This window comes from Telopea speciosissima, chromosome 6 (assembly GCF_018873765.1).
Source record: "Telopea speciosissima isolate NSW1024214 ecotype Mountain lineage chromosome 6, Tspe_v1, whole genome shotgun sequence".
Taxonomy (NCBI): Eukaryota; Viridiplantae; Streptophyta; class Magnoliopsida; order Proteales; family Proteaceae; genus Telopea; species Telopea speciosissima.
Window position 1 is genome coordinate 65,664,117 of NC_057921.1, and position 18,964 is coordinate 65,683,080.

Below are 18,964 nucleotides of genomic sequence, written 5' to 3' on the forward strand. Positions count from 1 at the left end.
AGACCAAACAGCATTCTTTTTCCCAAAACAGATGAATGTATTATGAACTAGTTTTTACTGTGGGAACACAAAATCAAACTAGTTTAGCAATTCCACTCTCAAAGCTTACCAGAATCACTCCCACAAATGGGACATAGGTTACATCCCTTGGATACTCAAATTATTGATAAGCCTTAACCTCTTTTTTTTTTTCTTTTCTAATCAGAGTCTACCTCCTTATCTCAACGGAGAAATGTTAATATGCTGTCAACTTACCCGATAAGTCTACACCATCCACATGTGCTGCATTGAGAGGTCAAATAATTTCTACAAATTTTTTTTTTTTTTTTCATTTTGATTTTTTCTCATGGGTTTTTATTTATTCTCTTCAGACTTCAATCCATCTATAAACGTTTTCTTTTTCATTTTAGAATTGCAAAATAAAGAAAGAGTAAACCCAAATTCTCAACCAGATGCCGATGGCAAATGGAATTTTATATAATACATACCAGACAAACTTCGGGAGAAAGAAACTCAAAACCCATCTCACTGCAAGGATTCATGAGATCCAATATCGCGATGAACTTGCACCACACCACTCCCACGAAGTTTGATCTACTATCTGTATCTGAAGCCCATGTCAAGTTCATGACCGTACATACCCATCCTATGGCCTGAAGCAGCAACGGGATGCAACTGTTTTGAGTTTGCTCTCAGTTCCATATCAATCAGCCGTTCCAATGCTTCAGGATGATTGATCTCTCCACCACCAACACCAGGACCTAAACACGCCACAATAAAATAAATTAGAATAAAACTGATGCCCCCCACCACCCTTCCCGCTAAAAAACAAAAAATGGTGCAGTAGCATTCAAAATTGGGATATCCACATCCCAGAATGTGCTAGAGAAGAAGAGAACTTCAATAATTATTGGTTCATAGGTGTTATTTCTGGCAGAGGAAGATAAGAAAAAGAACGCATCATTCATTTTTACAATGATACCACATGCTAATTGAACCAAGACACTGAGTTAACAGAATTCCAAATTAGAATATCATGGGTACATTATTTACCCAGTGTAGATGAAGATGACACTTAAAAAGGGCATACCCAGTGCACGAGGCTCCCGCCACTGCAGAGTTTGGAGAGTGTCATAATGTACGCAGCCTTACCCCTGCTTTCACGACCGACACTTGTTTACCCCCAAAAAAATGAACTTTTCCATCAAACCTAAAAGCATAAAATAATTGCAGAATGGTAGGGAGCCCCTAAGCTTATATTTACCATCAGTCAACACTTAACTACTCCAATAGCGTCTACTTCAAGAAAACAACATATAATAGGCATGCAGAAAACACCAAACAGCGCATGTTTGCTTTACCTGGCATCGGAACCCTAAGGTCATTGTAGTTTGGTTGTCGATGATTCAGAGGAAAATCTTGCATTGGATTCATCTCAGACATGAAACTAGCCATTTGATTGAAGGCATGAGGAGGTGGTGGTGAACCTCTAGGCAGTCCCTGAATAAAGTGACGTGGCGGAAAACTGTTTGGCATGTGCATCAGCGGTAACATTGAATGCTGAGGAGGATCAAACCTTGTTGGCGCAGCAGATACATGTGGAAAATGAGGGTGACGTAACATATTTGCAGGAAAATGGTGTGGTGGTGGATCGTGATGGATGATATTCTCTGGACCCATGAATTTGATCTGGGAATTCATATGAGGATGATGAGCTTCTAATGAATGGAATACAGGTCTTCCATGATTCATTGGAGAGTGATGAAACTGTGGAGAAGATGGCTGACCAAACAGATTATGATACGGAAGCTCAGGTTCCACTGGATCATAAGGACCATGAAGAAATGGTGGACATTCAAAACCTGGCATTGGAGACCTTTCATCTTTAAGGGTAGCATTCAGAGCTGCCAGTTTTTCAGCAATGTCAACTGGTGTGTTTGAGGGAGATAACAGCTCATCTTTAGCTGCTTTCAAAGCAGGCATAAATGTTGAGTTTTGGAGGTTCACTGAATCAGCTACCATGATCAAGCTGTCCTCTTCAGGCAGTTTAATGTCCATTGTCCCATCAGCTCTATCTTTGAAGCCAACAGCACCACTAATCATCGACCCTAAATCAGTTTGGGGATCATCAAAGCCCAACCAATGCCTCTCAATCTTCTCAGATTTTACTTTTGATGCCAAATGATTGCCCTCATGACTGCTCTTGTTGGATCCAAACTCACCAACTGTAGAAGAAAACAAACCATCATCAGAAACTGGAAATGGGGACCCATGAGGCTCTGAAACATCAGTTCTTCTAGCCACACCAGTTGATCCTCTATGTGTTGATACTGGTGCTTCCACTGAGTGCAGTTCCTTCATGAAGGCTGTCCCAAATAAAGTTTCAAGAGTAGGAGTCTTTTCAGAATTCTGAATGTTTCCAGTACTTCTCTCACCTGACCTTTCAACCACAGGGCTAAGATTTCCCACCCCATAGACATTAGGTTTGTCTGTCACAACATCTACATTAGACAACGGTGGTGGATCTTTAATGCTTGTTCCTTTCTGTAACAAAGAAAGGAGATGTTGCGATGCGAGATCATCAACATCAACTTTTGCATCTGTCACACTCGAGGGTTGCACAGAATGCTGTAGACTTGAACTGTTTTCATTTATCTCCTGTAGAATAGACTGTTCAAGATCTTCACACGTAAGCACTCCTGGAGTGGTGCCTGACTTGTTATGATGGTACACTGGTTCAGAGATTCCAACTGGTGCAGAAGTAGCAGTTGAAGTCATAAACCCGTTCGACAGTTCATCGCTTTCAAAAGGAAATATCAGTGGGATGTAGTCTGTGGCTTTCTCATCAGACACTCCAGACACCTGAGATCCATCTCTATCACTACTTGCAATCAGTGAAAGTAAATCCCTAGGTTTGCCACAAGAGAGATCATCTACTGGCTTCTTTTCTGCAGTTAAGACCGAAAATGGAAGAAGTTAGCTTTACTACATAATCTGCAGTAAGGTTCAGTGGAGAGTTTTCATCTTCAACAATGGTATCAAATTTACCTTTTCATGTGCTTATTGAACAATTTCTTAAAAATTATAAACCATACACTGATATGGGATTACCTTCATCAAGAAACCAATGTGCAAACTTTGATGACCGGGAGGCTACAGAACTCCGTGAATCATCTGCTTTACTATCATGCGCATGATGCTGGTGAAGCAAAGAAAGTGAAGGGTGTCAATTTCTATTGTATATACTTAAATTCATCATAATCATATTCAAGAAAACACTACAACTCTCACCCATGTACTGCCACATTGTAGGTGATGAAGTATAAGGTCATCATTTTAAACGTCACTATGATCCTAATGTTTATATTTCCCCTCCCCAACCCAAAAAAGGCTGCTACCAATAATACCCTAAAATAAAAAGAAATAGATCCAAGACAAACACTATGCTCAAGTGAAGCAAATAGTGTTACATACTTAACATGGTCAAAATTTAAATGGAGATGTCTCACAACTTCAGTTAAATAACTAAAAAGGAGACCAGGTTGTAAGAAATCAGACAAGATGCACTCTTTCTAGCACATCTAACCTTCCAACTGATAATCTCCACCAATAGCAAAGAAAGAGGGCCCTTGCCCAGGGGAGGGGGGGTTGAGGAGCACAATTGTATATGCTTAATCACAACATCCTAAAGAGAGGTTTCTGGATGAATCATTTAATCCATGGAATGGTGAATATTGAAAATTCATGTATATAAGACAATCGGAGACATCTGATATCAACTAGTGTAAATGCTTAGAATACTTCCTGCAACGTGTCACACTGAAGACTGAAAGAGAAACAAACCAGTAGTACAAAAGTCAAAGCATGTATTTTGAATTACGAACATATGTACCTAGCAAAATTTGCAAGGCTCATAAGAATTTTTTGAAGAAATACAGATAGAGAGTCAAAAGCCAACATTTAAGAATCATGTGTACCTCAATAAAGCTAGACGAACCAACAGCATTGGCTGTTAAAGCACTACCTAACAGCTTCTCTAAGATTGAAGTTGAATGACCCTGACCAGCTGTATTTACTATCTTATGCCCTGTCAATTTGTCAGTTTCTGTTGTAACCTCACCATAATTCTGTCCTTCACAGGCTTCTGACAGTTTAGAAGTTTTACACAATGTACTAACACCAGCTGAATTGTCAGAAACTTCTGCAGATGAAGGAGGAAACACAATCCTTTCACTTCCGTCCACTAAGGGAGCATTAACACTCTTAGCCTCATCATGCAGCTCAGTGCAGTCCATGCACCATGATTGTTTCGTGTCATGGTTATCAAAAGTTCCATTTGCGACTAGATTATCCTCAGCATGCTCAATGCTATCCCCAAATCCAACATTTCCAACCTGTAGAAGTAACAAAGTAGCAGACCACCAATGAAGGAGAAGTAATCATGGATCATTTCAAGGCTGGAATTTGGGTAACCCATCTACGAGTCTCCTAAATCATATTCCCCCAAACTAAATAAATGAAATAATTAGGATGTACTATCGTCCCTCATACATTTGAACAGTTTAAAAGTTCAAACAACTGCAATATTGACTAAAACATAAAAGACAAACTGTGCATTTGCAAACAAATCGAACCTTTATCAAATAGAATATTCATTTACAATACATAAGCCTCATTTCTGTGTTCCAATGGGACAAAATTAGGGAAGCAGAAACAGAATATGTCCCAGAAAATTTGTTTCTGCAGTTTGGATATGAAAATGATAGCTGTCAATGAAATTGGTCAACTCCATCCCTTTTAACTCCCCCCCCCCCCTCTCTCTCTCTCCCCCTAATCCTCTATCCAGTAGCAAAAAGTTCTACCATTGGGGGACAAAACTGTATGAAACATGTTAAAAAAGGACTTAACAATTGAAGAGAAAGTAAATGAGATAAAAGTGGCTAAAACAACAGATTCAATGACACAAATACTATTCCCACGTAGAAAATCTAAGTACAGAAATAACTCAATTGATCACTACTGGAAGAAAAATTAGGAAAATAAGAGCTGAATGAACGGAAATAATACGATGACAACATCCAAGATGACAACCACTGCTTGGCAATGTCAAATTCTCTAGTGAATTTTCCAGGGGTAATTTATGGTAACTTCTTCTATTTTAATATTTTTTGCAATGCATTTCCATTAGAGCCTTAAAACATAGATACTAGAGGGGTAGTTTGAGGATATGGATGATAAACTAGATCCTCCCTCCTACATGGGCTTAGCCCAAAGAGAAGGTCATAGTATTTGACGGGCCACAAGGGTATGTCCATGTAAGGGTATTATGGCACACCGACACCCACAATTAAAAAAAAAAAAAAAAACTTTTATATTTTCTGATAGGTAATAAAATAGGTTTCTGTTTTCAACAAAAATAGCGCTGAGGAGCAGTCCTTGACCACACAACCAAAAGAAGTTGGAAAACAACAACACTCAGCCTTATCCCAACTAAATGGGCCAATGGGGTAGGCTAAAAGAAGTTGGCAAACATTTAAAAGAAAATAAAAAGAAAAAGAAACAGAATATTTGTAGATCAGTTGCTATAGAACGCCTTTTTTTTTTTTTTTTGGCTATAAGACTTCACCCAAAAAGAAAGCATAGTGGCTGAGCAAATTGAAGGCGAGAAATCCCCATAAAATTCAAGAACTTCTCTCTTCTTTCTGAGTACAGACAAACCGCAACGGCCTTAAAGATAAAGAATTAATTTTTTTTTTTAATTCTCAGCATTTTGGGCTCTTACCCTTCTTTAATTTAATCAATGGAGAGTATATACATAATACACTACAGAGGAGTCACTAGAAGGACTCCATTCTTTTTAGACAGAACAAAATCTCTCAATCATGTTGTAGAATGCTTTACAGCACATCCACAATCAACATCAATAGAATCTGAAATAAGCCGGCATATGCATCCATAGAGATGCAGCAGAGCATTGCAAGTATTTGAAATTTTCCAACACCCAAAAAATATATATTTTCCACTGAATCTGAGCAATAACTAAATTTTTCCTGCTGTATACTGCAAGGCAACACTATTTTCTCGTGGTGAACCCCAGTTGATAAGGTTTGTTGAGAATAAGTACCTTTAGGTGATGCCTATGAAACCATAATCCAACTTGATTATGGAATTTAAATTCGGGTGATAAATGAGAGAAAATAAAACAGAGATAGACAACTAAGTCCAGAAAAAGACAAGGAGAAACCAGAAGCAGCTCGACCAGTTTTCTCAGTATTACCCAATGTCCTTTACCATAGGGGTGAAGGAGGGAGGGGAAATAAAGGGTGAAGGAGGGAGGGGAAATAAAAGGGAGAAGCCCTTCCCTCCAATAGAGTAGCAGAAACAGATTATAAGACAAGATAATCTGCCAATCAAATTAAAGGGAAAAAAATGAGAGCTCCCCCCAAATGATATTTGCAAATTATTTATAATGAAATGAGAGAGATACAAGACCTATAGTAGTCCAACCTCAAATTGCACCAGTTGTTTTAAGACTCTCGTGTTAAGAGACCAAAATCTTGTAAGCGTTGAATTTTAAGCAAGATATGTTTTTCTTCTTTCAATAATAATCGGAACTGGATGATCAACTTTAACACCTATAAAAACCAGGGCAGCACACCTAAAAGCCTCTAGACAACCATTGATCTGTGGGTGACCGTTTAAGGTCCTCAATGCAGGTACCAGGGCAACCATGCAGGGAAACTAGCTACATTAAGCACGAACTTTTGTAAGCTAAGCATTACTATTTGCAGCAGATCAATTCCAATTACTTGTGGTTACCTCAGCTGTAGAGGGAGGAAGCACTTTTAATCCCAGATTCTTCTCCAGAATAGAGCTTGTAAAACCTGGGGGTACAAGTGGTCTGGTGGCAGGAGTTTGTGTGGGAAAAGAAAACCTGGCAGAATCATTTTCCGAGACCAATGTTAGAACAGAGGCCTGTGATGCAATGTCTTTATTAGGAAGCTGCTTTTCATCTTCAGAACCCTCCAACAATGAAGTAATATCTGTGCCAAAATTTTCTTTCTGCTTGTCTGAAACCTGTTTCTGCTTCTCTTGAAATGCTTTTTGTTGTTCCTTCCTCATCAACTCAAACGAAGCTGATTCACCAAAAGTTATGAATGTTACTTTAGGATCCCCCATTTAGTTCCAAAAACTCTACCGGCTTCATACACATACACATGCATTGCGCACACAAAAACAAACATAAAAGACTTGCAAAACCAGTTTGACAGCTAAGTTGGGGCCAACACCAGGCAATTGGAAGAAGAAAAAATACCTCTTCTCTTTCTTTCCTCCTCTGCTCTATCCTGACTTGAGCATTCAGTTGAACCAAATGTTTCATCATTAATCAAGTCAGTAGCATTCCTTCTTAAATGAGGTACTGCCTGGAAAGACAAGAAAAATGAATGAACATAATATCGTGGCAAAATTTAATAGTTTTCAGAAATAAGCAGATGGATTTTATTCTTTCTAGTTATCATCTATATTTTCTGCTCCACTAATAAGCAGAGTCAAGCATCATTCAAACGAACTAAACAGTCAATTCTCTAAACCAATAAGTAGAACTAGTAAATAGGGTTAAGAGGAGCAAGAGATAAGAGGAGCAAAGAAAACCTTATAAGGGCGTGGGGGTTGATATGGTTCGTTACTAGGGCGAGGGGGTTGATATGGTTCGTTACTCCTACTGAGTTGATAATGACCATTCCCTTGAAACTTTGGAGCAGAAACCCCTGCTGTATATCCAGGTGGTCTTAGAAAGGCACCAGCCGCACCACTTCCGAGAAGCCCATCTTGCTCTGAATTTTGCCATGAACGTCGAGATTGGTTGCCAGAACGTCTTCCAGAATCTGCATAACAGAACATAACATTGAATAGACCACAGGGTCCGCCCAATTCCTATCTTTCAGTTTGCAGTCATATAGATAAACCACAATCTAGAAATTTTTCAGCAGGATACAATTAAATAATATATTTCATTATGGTAGCATTCACACTACAAGACTAACAAACCAAGACAGCTTTTAAATACATAAAAAGCTGACCTTGGAGAGTCCTTTGACATGAAGTCATAAATATTTGCACATCAATAAGTGGATAGTCCACCTTTGATATTCATAACCTAATTGTTTTGAAGAAAAATACATGGAGACGAAAGAAGATCCAAGAATATAGTAGAAGCAAATAGAGACAAGATTTTACCTAGGATTCTCCTATGCTTTCTAAAAGGAGAGAGAGAGAGAGAGAAGTAGCCAACATCTATTTATTAAATGCTAAATCTGTTTGTAACCGAGTTTGTTACAACAAATATTGTAACCTCTCTTCTCAAACCCTATCATCACATTGTACACATTCTAAAACTGGGGACAGTTAAGCGTAATTTCACATTAGATTTAAGGGACCACCCAAAATTTAGCAGGAGTATGTTGGTAAATTGAAATTGCATTGAAATAAAAAGATCCCTTCTCCTTCCTCATCTACAACCCCAATCTCCTGAGCACCACTGCAAGTATCGGCCCAGGAACCACTGCAACTGGTCGATTTCCAAAGAAAATCCCAAGAACTATAGCTATCACCTTAATCCCCATAGATATGGAATCCTAGATTGTTATTAAATTCAAAGTACACTCTAAGGCCAAGCTTAACCAAAACACACACACACCAAATCCAATAAATATGTTGTTGTGTGGAGGGATCATAACAAGGAACTAAAACCTATGTGTTCAGGGCACAAATTGGGGTCAAAACCAATGTACACCATATTATCAAAGGAACTGCATTAGTTGCTATGATTCTTAGGTGTGGGTATGGGTGTGGGTGTAAGTCAAACACGAACATAGAGTGTTAGGCTCAACAACTCCCAAAATATAGGATTGGTGTTCTGGTAGAATATATAATTTAAGTATTTTAATAATATTAGTTGTTAGACGAATCAAATTAAATACAAAATTTGCCGGAATAAATAATTTAAGTATTTTAATGATATCACTTGTTAGATGAATCAAATTAAATATAAAATTAACTAGTTTAAAAAAAATTAACATATATTATGAATTTTATTACTAGAACCAAAAATTCAAATATAGGGCTTGATGATCAGGGTCCATACCTTTGGTTGTGGACCCTTGGTAATGTAATTCTAGATTGGTAGGAGACCGACTAGAAGCCAATAACCAGGATCTGTTATGAACAGGGTAGTTCAAATTGGTCAAAATAGGTGTTTTGGGTTAAATTAGGGTTAGGTTTTAATGGGACCTAGGGTTTGATGGTAGGGTTATGCTAAGTTGATGTAGGGGAGTCTTCCAGTGAAGGTCTCGTTAAGTTATAATGGTGTTAAGTATGTAAACTTGAATTGGCAGCAGGTTAGGTTTAGGTTTTTTGGGTTTTTGAAAAGGGTATAATGAGGGAATCTAGGGTTTAGGATGGTCACCTAGGGCTGATACCTGGATCGAGTTTCCCTTGTAGTGAGAGAAGAATTCGATCCACAAAAGGAGGGATTTTGTAGGCTGGTTTGGTCTGGGCAGAATTTAGGTATTGGGAAAATTGAAAACAAAAGGGGGAATTTAGGGTTTAGGTGTATGGAAGGTTAGAAGAAGAATGATAGGGGCTGGGGATGATTCAAACTTACTTTAGTTGCAGTATTTCTTTGGCAGCAGCTTGCTTGATTGCAAAACTTGAACTAAAACTGGAATGTTGCAGCAATGGAGAACAAAGAGAGCTTGAACGAACCACCCGGGCTTCCCACTGTAAGGTGTCGATTAGATCAAACACCAATCCCACCAACCTTGATCAAACATAAGACAAAAAACTTCAATGGAGAAGAAGAGCAGCAAAAAGCTTTTCATTAATATCAAATTTCGTGTCCAATACTTGCCCCCTTACAACCTTATATAAAAGACTCAAAAATAGACTCTTACACTAAAAAGGAAAGGCCTAACCCAATCCTTAATCTATTAGGTAACCTAAACTGACTAGGAAACTGATATACTGAAGGAAATAGACTCAAAACGTGGCTGGACTTATAGTCCTAATCCAGCCCAACTTAAATAGTCACATGACCACTAAACCAAGTCACATGATCACTTAAGTGATCACATGACCACTAATTACATAAAAATAAAACTAAGTAAGGAATCCCGTATGCAACTAAATTACCCATATTTTAGACCCATAAAAATGGCCTATTACATAGAAAACCCATGGGATCAAAGGCCCAACATCTATATAACCCCAATCCTAGACTTATTCTTAAGCAAAGAAGCCTAGTTTGGTGATAAATCTGCATCACTTGGTCAACTACATATAATATACATCCGTAAAGTGAAATTTTGACATACAAGCGTGAGAAACTGACAGCTCAATGGAGAGCCTAGCTCCTTCAAGACTAGAACTAGAATAGATCTAATCCTATGCAGGATCAAATAGAAAACCCTTCAATAGACAAGAAATCATATGAGGGAACCAAGAGAACAATGGGAACTTAAATGAGGGAACAATTTCCTTGGTTGAAGTAACAAATAAAAAAAACCCACAAATTTGTAACCTGTTGAAGCAGCAATGATCATGATGTGGTAATCTTCAAGAAATCGATGTGACAATCAGTTGAAAGAAATCCCAGTAGCTTGTAGCACTCTTCAGATCAATTTGAACAAAATTAGCATTTGGATTCAAGAACCGATGGAAGGGGATGGGGGAATGGAATGGGCATCTCACCATAAGCCTCTCACTCATCCTATCTCAGGATTTCAACATTGCATAAGCAACTTTTCTGTTCATTCAAATTCATGTACAATGCTGGCCTCCCTTACAAACTTATATAGAAGACTCAAAAATAGACTTAGACACTAAAAAGGAAAGGCCTAACCCTATCCTTAACTAATAAGGTAACCTAAACTGACTAGGAAACTGAAAGAATAATAAAGGAAATAGACTCAAAACAGGAATCTAACTAAACTAATGAAGTAAATCCCGTTTCCCTACTTTCTACACATATTTTAGGCTTATTAAATTGGCCAATTACAAAACCCATAGGATCAAAAGCCCAACACCTACATAACCCAACCCAAAGCTTATTTTCAATAAAATAAGCCCTTTAGGTAACTTATCTATATCAATTATCCCCTACTTGAAAAAAAAAAACTCTTCCACGAGTTTGATAGAGATGCTCCATCGAACCAACAAAAACCCACCACATCATCAAACCAGGCTGCCTCTCACAACAGTTGAATCTCACATACTGGACTGGTTTTGGGGCTTGTTCCTGCGGCTACACATGGAGCTCTGATCTACATCACTAGCACTAGGCCCAAGGGTATCAACAAAGAGGACTTACACGAGTCTTGAGTCTTGAAAGAGCTCTGAAACAAGTACATTCCCCTCTTCATTCTTCTTTGTCTTCTTTCAGGGAACCTCGTCGCCTCCTCCTCTTTATTCCTTAGCTTTTCTTCTCCACCCCCCCCCCCCAAACCTCCTTCCCTTAAGCAATCGGATGGCACACCCATGGCCGAGTCACATGCCCACCGCTGAATCCATGTCCACAGTTACGTATATGTGTTTCAGCCAGGCAACAACTGAATCTGGGTAACATACATTGATCCTACCAGAAACTTGGAAATGGTTCAACAATCCCTAGGAAAGGAATTAAAAGAGCAGAGCATATTAGAAGGAAACATGAAAAGCTTTTGCATTCACACTTGCAAGGTTGGTAAAATCTGTGCACGTCGAGGCACAGACTTGGATTCAGAACTCATCAACATAATATTTAATAAAAGGAATAATGTCACTAGGACACAGCTTGCAGATTCCCTGAAAAGAAGCAAGCTTAAAACCCTATGAAAAAACCAAAATATTTAGCTTCTTACTAGGTTGGCAAAGCATGGGTAATGATGACACAAAACTGGACACCTTATCCAATGCATGTGGATTTATTTTTCCACTTGGACGTGGATCATGATCCAATCAAAGGAACAGATAGGGCTTACTCTATACAACATTAACAATTAGGTTAATCACAACCCACTAAGTGATGCAGAATTGGTACATCAATTAGGTTTCAAACCAGGTCCATACCCGGCCCCTATTTGGGATTATTTAATTCCAATTTCCCAGCCTATATTCTGCCCAAGGATAGCTATCGACCAGCTAGTTTGGAGATAATTGACAAGATCTTGTGGGTCCCATGGCTAGCTATTGTTAAAGACCAATGCTATTGCGTGGAAGACTGTTAGATAGATTAGTCCTTGTTTCTAATTAGAGGATTAGGCAGTTATTTGATGTAATTAGAGTTAGAAATAATTTAGGATTTTTTCCTTTAATGCGGTAAAGACTAAAGAGGAGGTATCTACTCAGATTTGGTGGGCCCATGACAGCTTGCGTGGAGTACTTTGAATCCAAAAAGGTTGCTGCCTACATGGGGTTTTAGAGGTTTATTATTTTAGTTATTTTCTAGATAGGAATAGGAATTTTATTTTAATTTGATTTTTGTTTTGAGATATTTCTAGAAGAACCTAGGATGTAATCGGTTTGATTTATAAATAAAGGAATAGGCTGATAACCAGCCAAGTGGAGTTTGAAAAAAAAAGGTTTTGGTTAAACCTTGCTATGCTGTGAGATGCAGTGGGGAAGGGTGAGATGCCTGTACTTGAGTGGGTGAGAGACCCGGGAGAGAGTAGGATACTCGATCCAACCCTATCCTTCTTCTCTATTTTCTATTTTCTTCTTTGTTTCTATTTCAATCAATTTCATTGTGTGATCTGCTACAAGTTCTGCAATCAATTAAGGAATATATGCTACAATTTCATCAATTGTTGGCCAGTTTTGAAGACCAAACCAGTATTAAACTTTGTTCAAGAAGATCCTGCCTGGGGCTAGGTCCTTCGTGATCCAGCTCTACATTACTAAGCTGATAAGAACACCATGCCCAAAAAATATTTACTTATCATGCCACTTATGGTTGCCAATACCTAGAGAAAAAAAAAGTCACAGGGAGGGGGTTTGGGAAAGACAGCCCATCACCCATCAAAATTCACACCTGATTATGGTAAGACAAAATAGAGTCAAACCCAACAATGAAAGAAAAGGTTCAAATCAAGAAACTAATGCGCCATCAAAAGTGGAAGTTTTAAACAATTTTATAATTCCACAAACACAGGAACTCTTTCCTTGGCAACGGCAAGCAAATAGGTCAAGAAAACGAACACCCTTCCCACATGGTTCAAATGAACAGAAATGCAACAACATACACAAAGAAAAGGATCTTCAACAAGCATACACTTCAACCATCCTCAGTCATCCATACCAAAGTGCCCAAGGGTCACAAGTATCTCATTACACATTAGCTCTGGTTGATCACTGTGGTTAATGGCATTGAAAATGACAAACATTGGTCTAGAGTCCCACTGTCAATTTTCCTTCCTCACTTGTGCTACTTCTGGATTGGTGGAACAAGCACTTGAGTTCCAAGTTAGGGTAAGAAGTTCTGGATTAGATTTCCATTTTTACAGTTAAGATTGTGGAAAATTGTTCTCCAGTAGATAGCCTGGTGTTGAATCATTCCATCACAACATCATGTGATAATGGAACAATCCACCATTTCTTATTCTTTGAAAAAAATAGAGTCCGAAAACATAGAGAATGAAGAGTAAACGAGTCATTAATTGACATATTCAAACAGAATATGAATACAACATAAACTTTAAGTCTTGACTACCTGAATCCCGATCTGTCTGTGAGTCAACATCTTTATCATTTGAATCAGACGCCCATCTCCCCTGGCTTCCTCGTGAATAATTATTGGAATCACCCCGGGTGGGTGGCGAAGATCCATATTCACTACGTCTGAAACTCTGCAAAGATAAACTTCCAGCAATTCTCTGCCGCTCTGGTATGCTATAGAACAAATCCTCAAATTCACTGTTTAAAATGGAAACACCAGATTAATTTCCACAATTGCAGGATGAAGCATGGAAACAACAGTCAGAATGCTAAATGTGATCCCTATAAACAGGAGAGCAGTACTCAGTCCTAATAATAGTTTTCTTATTCATACTCTGCCTTAAAACACTTGACCATGGGAACATGATTTCCACACTAAAAAAATATAGCACCAGCCTACCTTAGAATTGATCGGTCCAAACCACTTGGCAGATTTTTGCAAACATCCAACTCGCTCAAAGACAGAAGAAAATCTCTTGTATAAGAAATCCTGGATTTCCAAATACCATGGAGGGGGGAGGGGGGGGGGGGAGAGAGATCATCAAATGAACCACCAAACAAAATATAAAAACTAAAACAAGAAAAGCGATGGAAGAAGGTTCTTTACTTTTGAGATTTCGGTTCAGTTTCAATTGGCTGTGCTGGTGAGTACTGATAAATATTCTCTGAGCTCATTGTTAGATACTTGGAATAATGGAAAAATAAAAGGGATTTCTAACAATGAGGAACAACAGTTATCCCCCAAACGTTTCAGTGATAGAGGCCAGCATACGTTAAGCAGCACCTTAAAATTCAAAATTTCAAATCCAACTATCTCCGCAAATGTTGCTATTCGAAACTGCAACTTACTAAAAGGTTCCAAGCTTGGATCATCAGCAACTTATTATAAGACTTCCGTTCGGAGACCAAAAAAATGCCTGGTAGAAAGCATTAATTCCGATTACTGCATACGGTAATCCAACAGTTCCAGCAGAAGAACTCTCTGGTTTCTAATACCGTCTTCAACGATCATTTATGCAAATTCAACAGATACCAACCGCCACTGATATCTTTAAAAGAACGTATTGACAACTAACTTTATAAACTGGTGGGGAGCTGTTTTATTCTCCAACAAATAAACCTACAAATCTACAATCAGAACGATGACATACGAAGATGAAATACAAAGTGAGCTACCCCTCGCAAATCCACCCAGGACAAGATTCTCCAAGATCAAACTCAAAGTTTAAAGGCAAAAGATATGATTGTTAGTATGTTGTCATCGTAAACAGTAGAAAATCGGAAACAGAAGAAGCTCGTAATCTCCACCGAGCAAAATATCATCGAAAAAATGCTAAAGGCATGAAGAACTGCCAAAGAAGCATAAGAATGAACAATTCTTGACCGTCTACCTCCTATTCGTTGACTTCCTCGGTAGGGCAAAACATCTGAAAAGAAAAAAAAAAAAACAACAGGAGCGACTATGAACAGCTACCTGAATCAAGAGAGATATGGCAAATCATTCACAGTATAACGGGGAGTTAGTGGAATTTATGGTTTCGATCTTGAAATTTCTTTCTCCTTTTCAAACCTTTTTCGACGGCAAAGCGAGAGAGAGAGAGAGAGCGCGAAGGGACGGTGAGACTGGTAGAAGCCCCTCCCAATACAGATGTTGCAGAAACAAAGAGAAGAAATGACGTTCCCCACCTTCGAGAATGAGAGGTTAAACAAACGAAATTGCAAGTTACTCATCAAAATTACAAAGCGGGTTAAAGTTGTTTGGAAAAGAAGAAAGGAGAACCGGAACAGGGGAGAGCAACAATGTGGGCAGTAGAACTGTTTTGTGAATAAGGGTAGAGTAGTCATTTAAAGTGAAGAGGAGCGATATCATTGTCTAAGAAATGGGAATCGGATCTATCGAAATATCGAATGGCCTATTAGGATCGGAATCTACCTTGAACGATCTTGATTTTGGAAGTTCCGACTGGTCGATTTTAGGGTTTTTCTAACCGGAACACTTGATTTTTCAGATATTAGATGCCAATTTTAATTGGAGGCATTGACCGACTCAATCTAGATTATCATTTGACAAGGTATAGTAGGGGTATTAATCGGCCGGTTTGAATCGATTTTGGTGTGAGAATGATTGAATTGAAAACATGATCCAATAAAGGTGCATCAGTTTTGGTTCAGTTTTGATTATTAATTTATTATCAGGTTATATTGTTTTCGACTTGGTTTGTTAAGTTCAGTTCAATGTCTTATTGGGTTCGATGTAATCTAATGTCACAAAATCTCAATCTGAAACAAGATCCAACAAACTCAGCTCGAGTTTCATGGGTTCAGGGCTATGAAAAGCGGAAGTGTTGGAAATGCTTACTGCCAATGTGGAAAGGAATTTACCATTCCAAGCTAATGGGCCCAGAGGCCACAGGAGGAGGCATTGCATGATTCGTATATAGAAGAGTTACCTATAAAGAAGGAAGGTGTCAAGATGAAAGAGAATGTATGAGAAGGTGTATGATACCCATGGAATTAAAAAATCTCATCCAACAATCTCTTGCCCATATATTATACATAAAAAAGTTCTATGGTCTATCGATCAAAGAAGGAACAATGTGGTCTAGAGTTCAAGACCATGCTAATGGAACAAAGTCCACCATTTGTTGAACGAAATGGTCCAAACGACACTCCCATTTTGTTCTCTCCCTCTCATACCCCCCCCCCCAAATGGTCAAATCCCATGTCTGTCCATCCAGTGAATCCCCTTCCCATATTATACATATAAGATTAAGGCAAGAGATATCTATATGTTCGCATAGTGTCTACACAAGTGTCTGGATCAATGGGTGAGCATGCCTGGGTATCTACCCAGGGGACAGAGACATCATCTAACAATGCATTGCGAGAGGACATAGGAAACACCACCAAGTAGAGATCTTTATCTCATAAGATTACATATATAAGATTAGAGAGGGGCTTGCTATGAGGCTGGTGTGGTCCCTACACTAACACCACAAGTTCTTAGACCAATGTCAAAGTCTAAACTATTTTTATTAAGTCAAATTCCAACCATTTAATTGCTTTAGGATAGGTGTTAAGGAGTAAGTAGTGAAGGGTATTTTAGACTTTCAATAAATAGGAGGACAAGTTATAATTAACCTAGATTTGGGGGGTTTTTTTTCTTCCTTTCTTAGCCTAAAGATGCATCTCAAAATGCAACTTGGATTAAAATATGTCTTTTTGAAAAAAGAAAAAGGGAAAGAAAAAAAGGAGGATACAGGCCTTTTACTTTTGTATCCTCTTGTTAATTATTGGTCTGATCACTCTGATCCAGCGTGGACTTAGACCGAAAGAGAAATGCCTTTACCAATCAAAACCAAGACTGACAAGGGTGTTTTAGTAAATTACGTTAACAATCTTCCAATTTTAACCTGTCACGGGGCTCCACTTCTAGTGGATACTGTGCCCGGGATCCGAAACTCAAGCCTGGTTATTGATTACGTGTCACTTAGCAATTCGTTGAGGACGCTCTATCTGGTATTTAGGTTATTATCACGAACATTAGGGGCATTTTGCTTCACTTACTGAGTAAATGCTGTTTGAGGGACGGAAAGGAAGGGACAGAGCTATCCTCTTCCTCTCATGGCGTCTTCTGTGATTTTCTCATCTTCTTCTTCTTCATTCCACGCCAGATTCCCTATCGTCAAGTCTTCCTCTCAGACTAGAGCATGTCTACTAGACAATGCATCATCATTCTACAGCAAACATAGTCCAAGAATATGCAGGAGAAATAACAAATACACAATACACCAAGTATACGTGGTTTGGCAACAAGCTGCATACATCCACGGAGGAATACCCGTAAGGGTTTTGTATTTCTCAAATACTCAACTTGAATTCGACTACTACAATAGCCCAGGTGCTACAACACTTGCTTCTGATTCCGTAACAGCGAAATCTAGGGCTACAACCCCAATCCAATCAAGCCCCAACTTGATTGGTATTACAATATGAATATAAAAAAATAAAAAATAAAAAAATCAATTACAAGTTTCTCCCAATAACATGAACAAACTAAGATTCTTTTAACATGAATCAAACCCTAGATATAAAATAGGACTTGTGAAAACAAAAGATTACATCTCCTTAAGTAATCCCGTGACCAACCCACTGCTTGAAGCCTTCCTGATGTTGTGCACGTTCTCCAATGTTTAAAGCAACATCTCAGATCGATCAATTAGAATATTTCATGCATAATACCTCTTTCTCTGCGTTTTTTGCCTCTGAAAGTGATTCCAATAGATAGCTCTCGAAAAAATACATCGATTCAAAAAAAAAATTCATCCCATTTGGACTCCAGATGACCAAGATACGGCCTTCCAATAAAAGATACTCCAAAACCAATAACCAAGAGCATAATCGTAGTTCAATAGATTCTTTGTGACAAACCGCATGAGACGAGGCAAATATTCTGTTTGCTGCCATCCGTTTGATGATATCATCTATGACTTCAACATGATTTATAAAAGTGTGTTTTGCTTTTACTATGAGAATATGCCATAGAATATGCTTTTTGCATACATATGACAAGATTTCATTTTCCTTAAAATAAAATCTCATGGATCCATCAATGTACATGCTCAACACTCAAACACTACTTGCATAACACCATTAAAAGGTTGATATAATGGAGCACCAATACACAAATGTTGGTGCATCCAACCAATAAAAGTGCTTGCGCCAACATCAAATTCGCCTTGGTCATTCTGTGTCCTCTAAACGGAATCTAGCCACTAGAATCCAAGCGAACGGTCCAAAAGATTTTGTAGTTTTAACAAAACAGTGGCAATCGACTATTTACAGAATGGTCATTAAACTTGAGTAAAAATTTTGGCTAAGTATGAGAGAAAACGTCCTTCTCCAGATTTGCTCTATTTTCGCGCAATGACACGAAAAACTCCATAACTTCCTTGTCTAACACCAAAAAGAGGTGAAACAAATTGAATTGTAACCATGATTCGATGAGCTACATTTATTGTGAAGAGTTTTTCTCCCAGCTATGCCATTAAGACTTTCAAAATTAGCTTCAAAGTAGATCCCACTGCGCGATCCTATGAAATGTTAACTTTAACAGTATGAAACCTTCACCTGCTACTTCGGGCCTTCACCAAACACTTTGTAAGGACCTAATACACTTCCAAATGATGTCCCAAGCGTCTATATACCTCTGTAA

The 18,964-nt window shown here is 38.4% G+C and overlaps 1 protein-coding gene across 1 annotated transcript; it reads right to left on the reverse strand.

The window, feature by feature from the left end:
- Nucleotides 1-403: 403 nt before the first annotated feature.
- Nucleotides 404-14,994, reverse strand: LOC122664507. The gene is made up of 10 exons (XM_043860350.1): nucleotides 14,357-14,994; nucleotides 14,150-14,239; nucleotides 13,745-13,947; nucleotides 7,654-7,886; nucleotides 7,316-7,424; nucleotides 6,820-7,136; nucleotides 3,978-4,394; nucleotides 3,112-3,199; nucleotides 1,362-2,960; nucleotides 404-761 (listed from the first exon to the last, which is right to left on the reverse strand). Exons 1-10 carry the CDS (start codon nucleotides 14,422-14,424, stop codon nucleotides 598-600), a joined length of 3,288 nt encoding a protein of 1,095 aa, XP_043716285.1. The 5' UTR covers nucleotides 14,425-14,994; the 3' UTR covers nucleotides 404-597.
- Nucleotides 14,995-18,964: the final 3,970 nt, after the last annotated feature.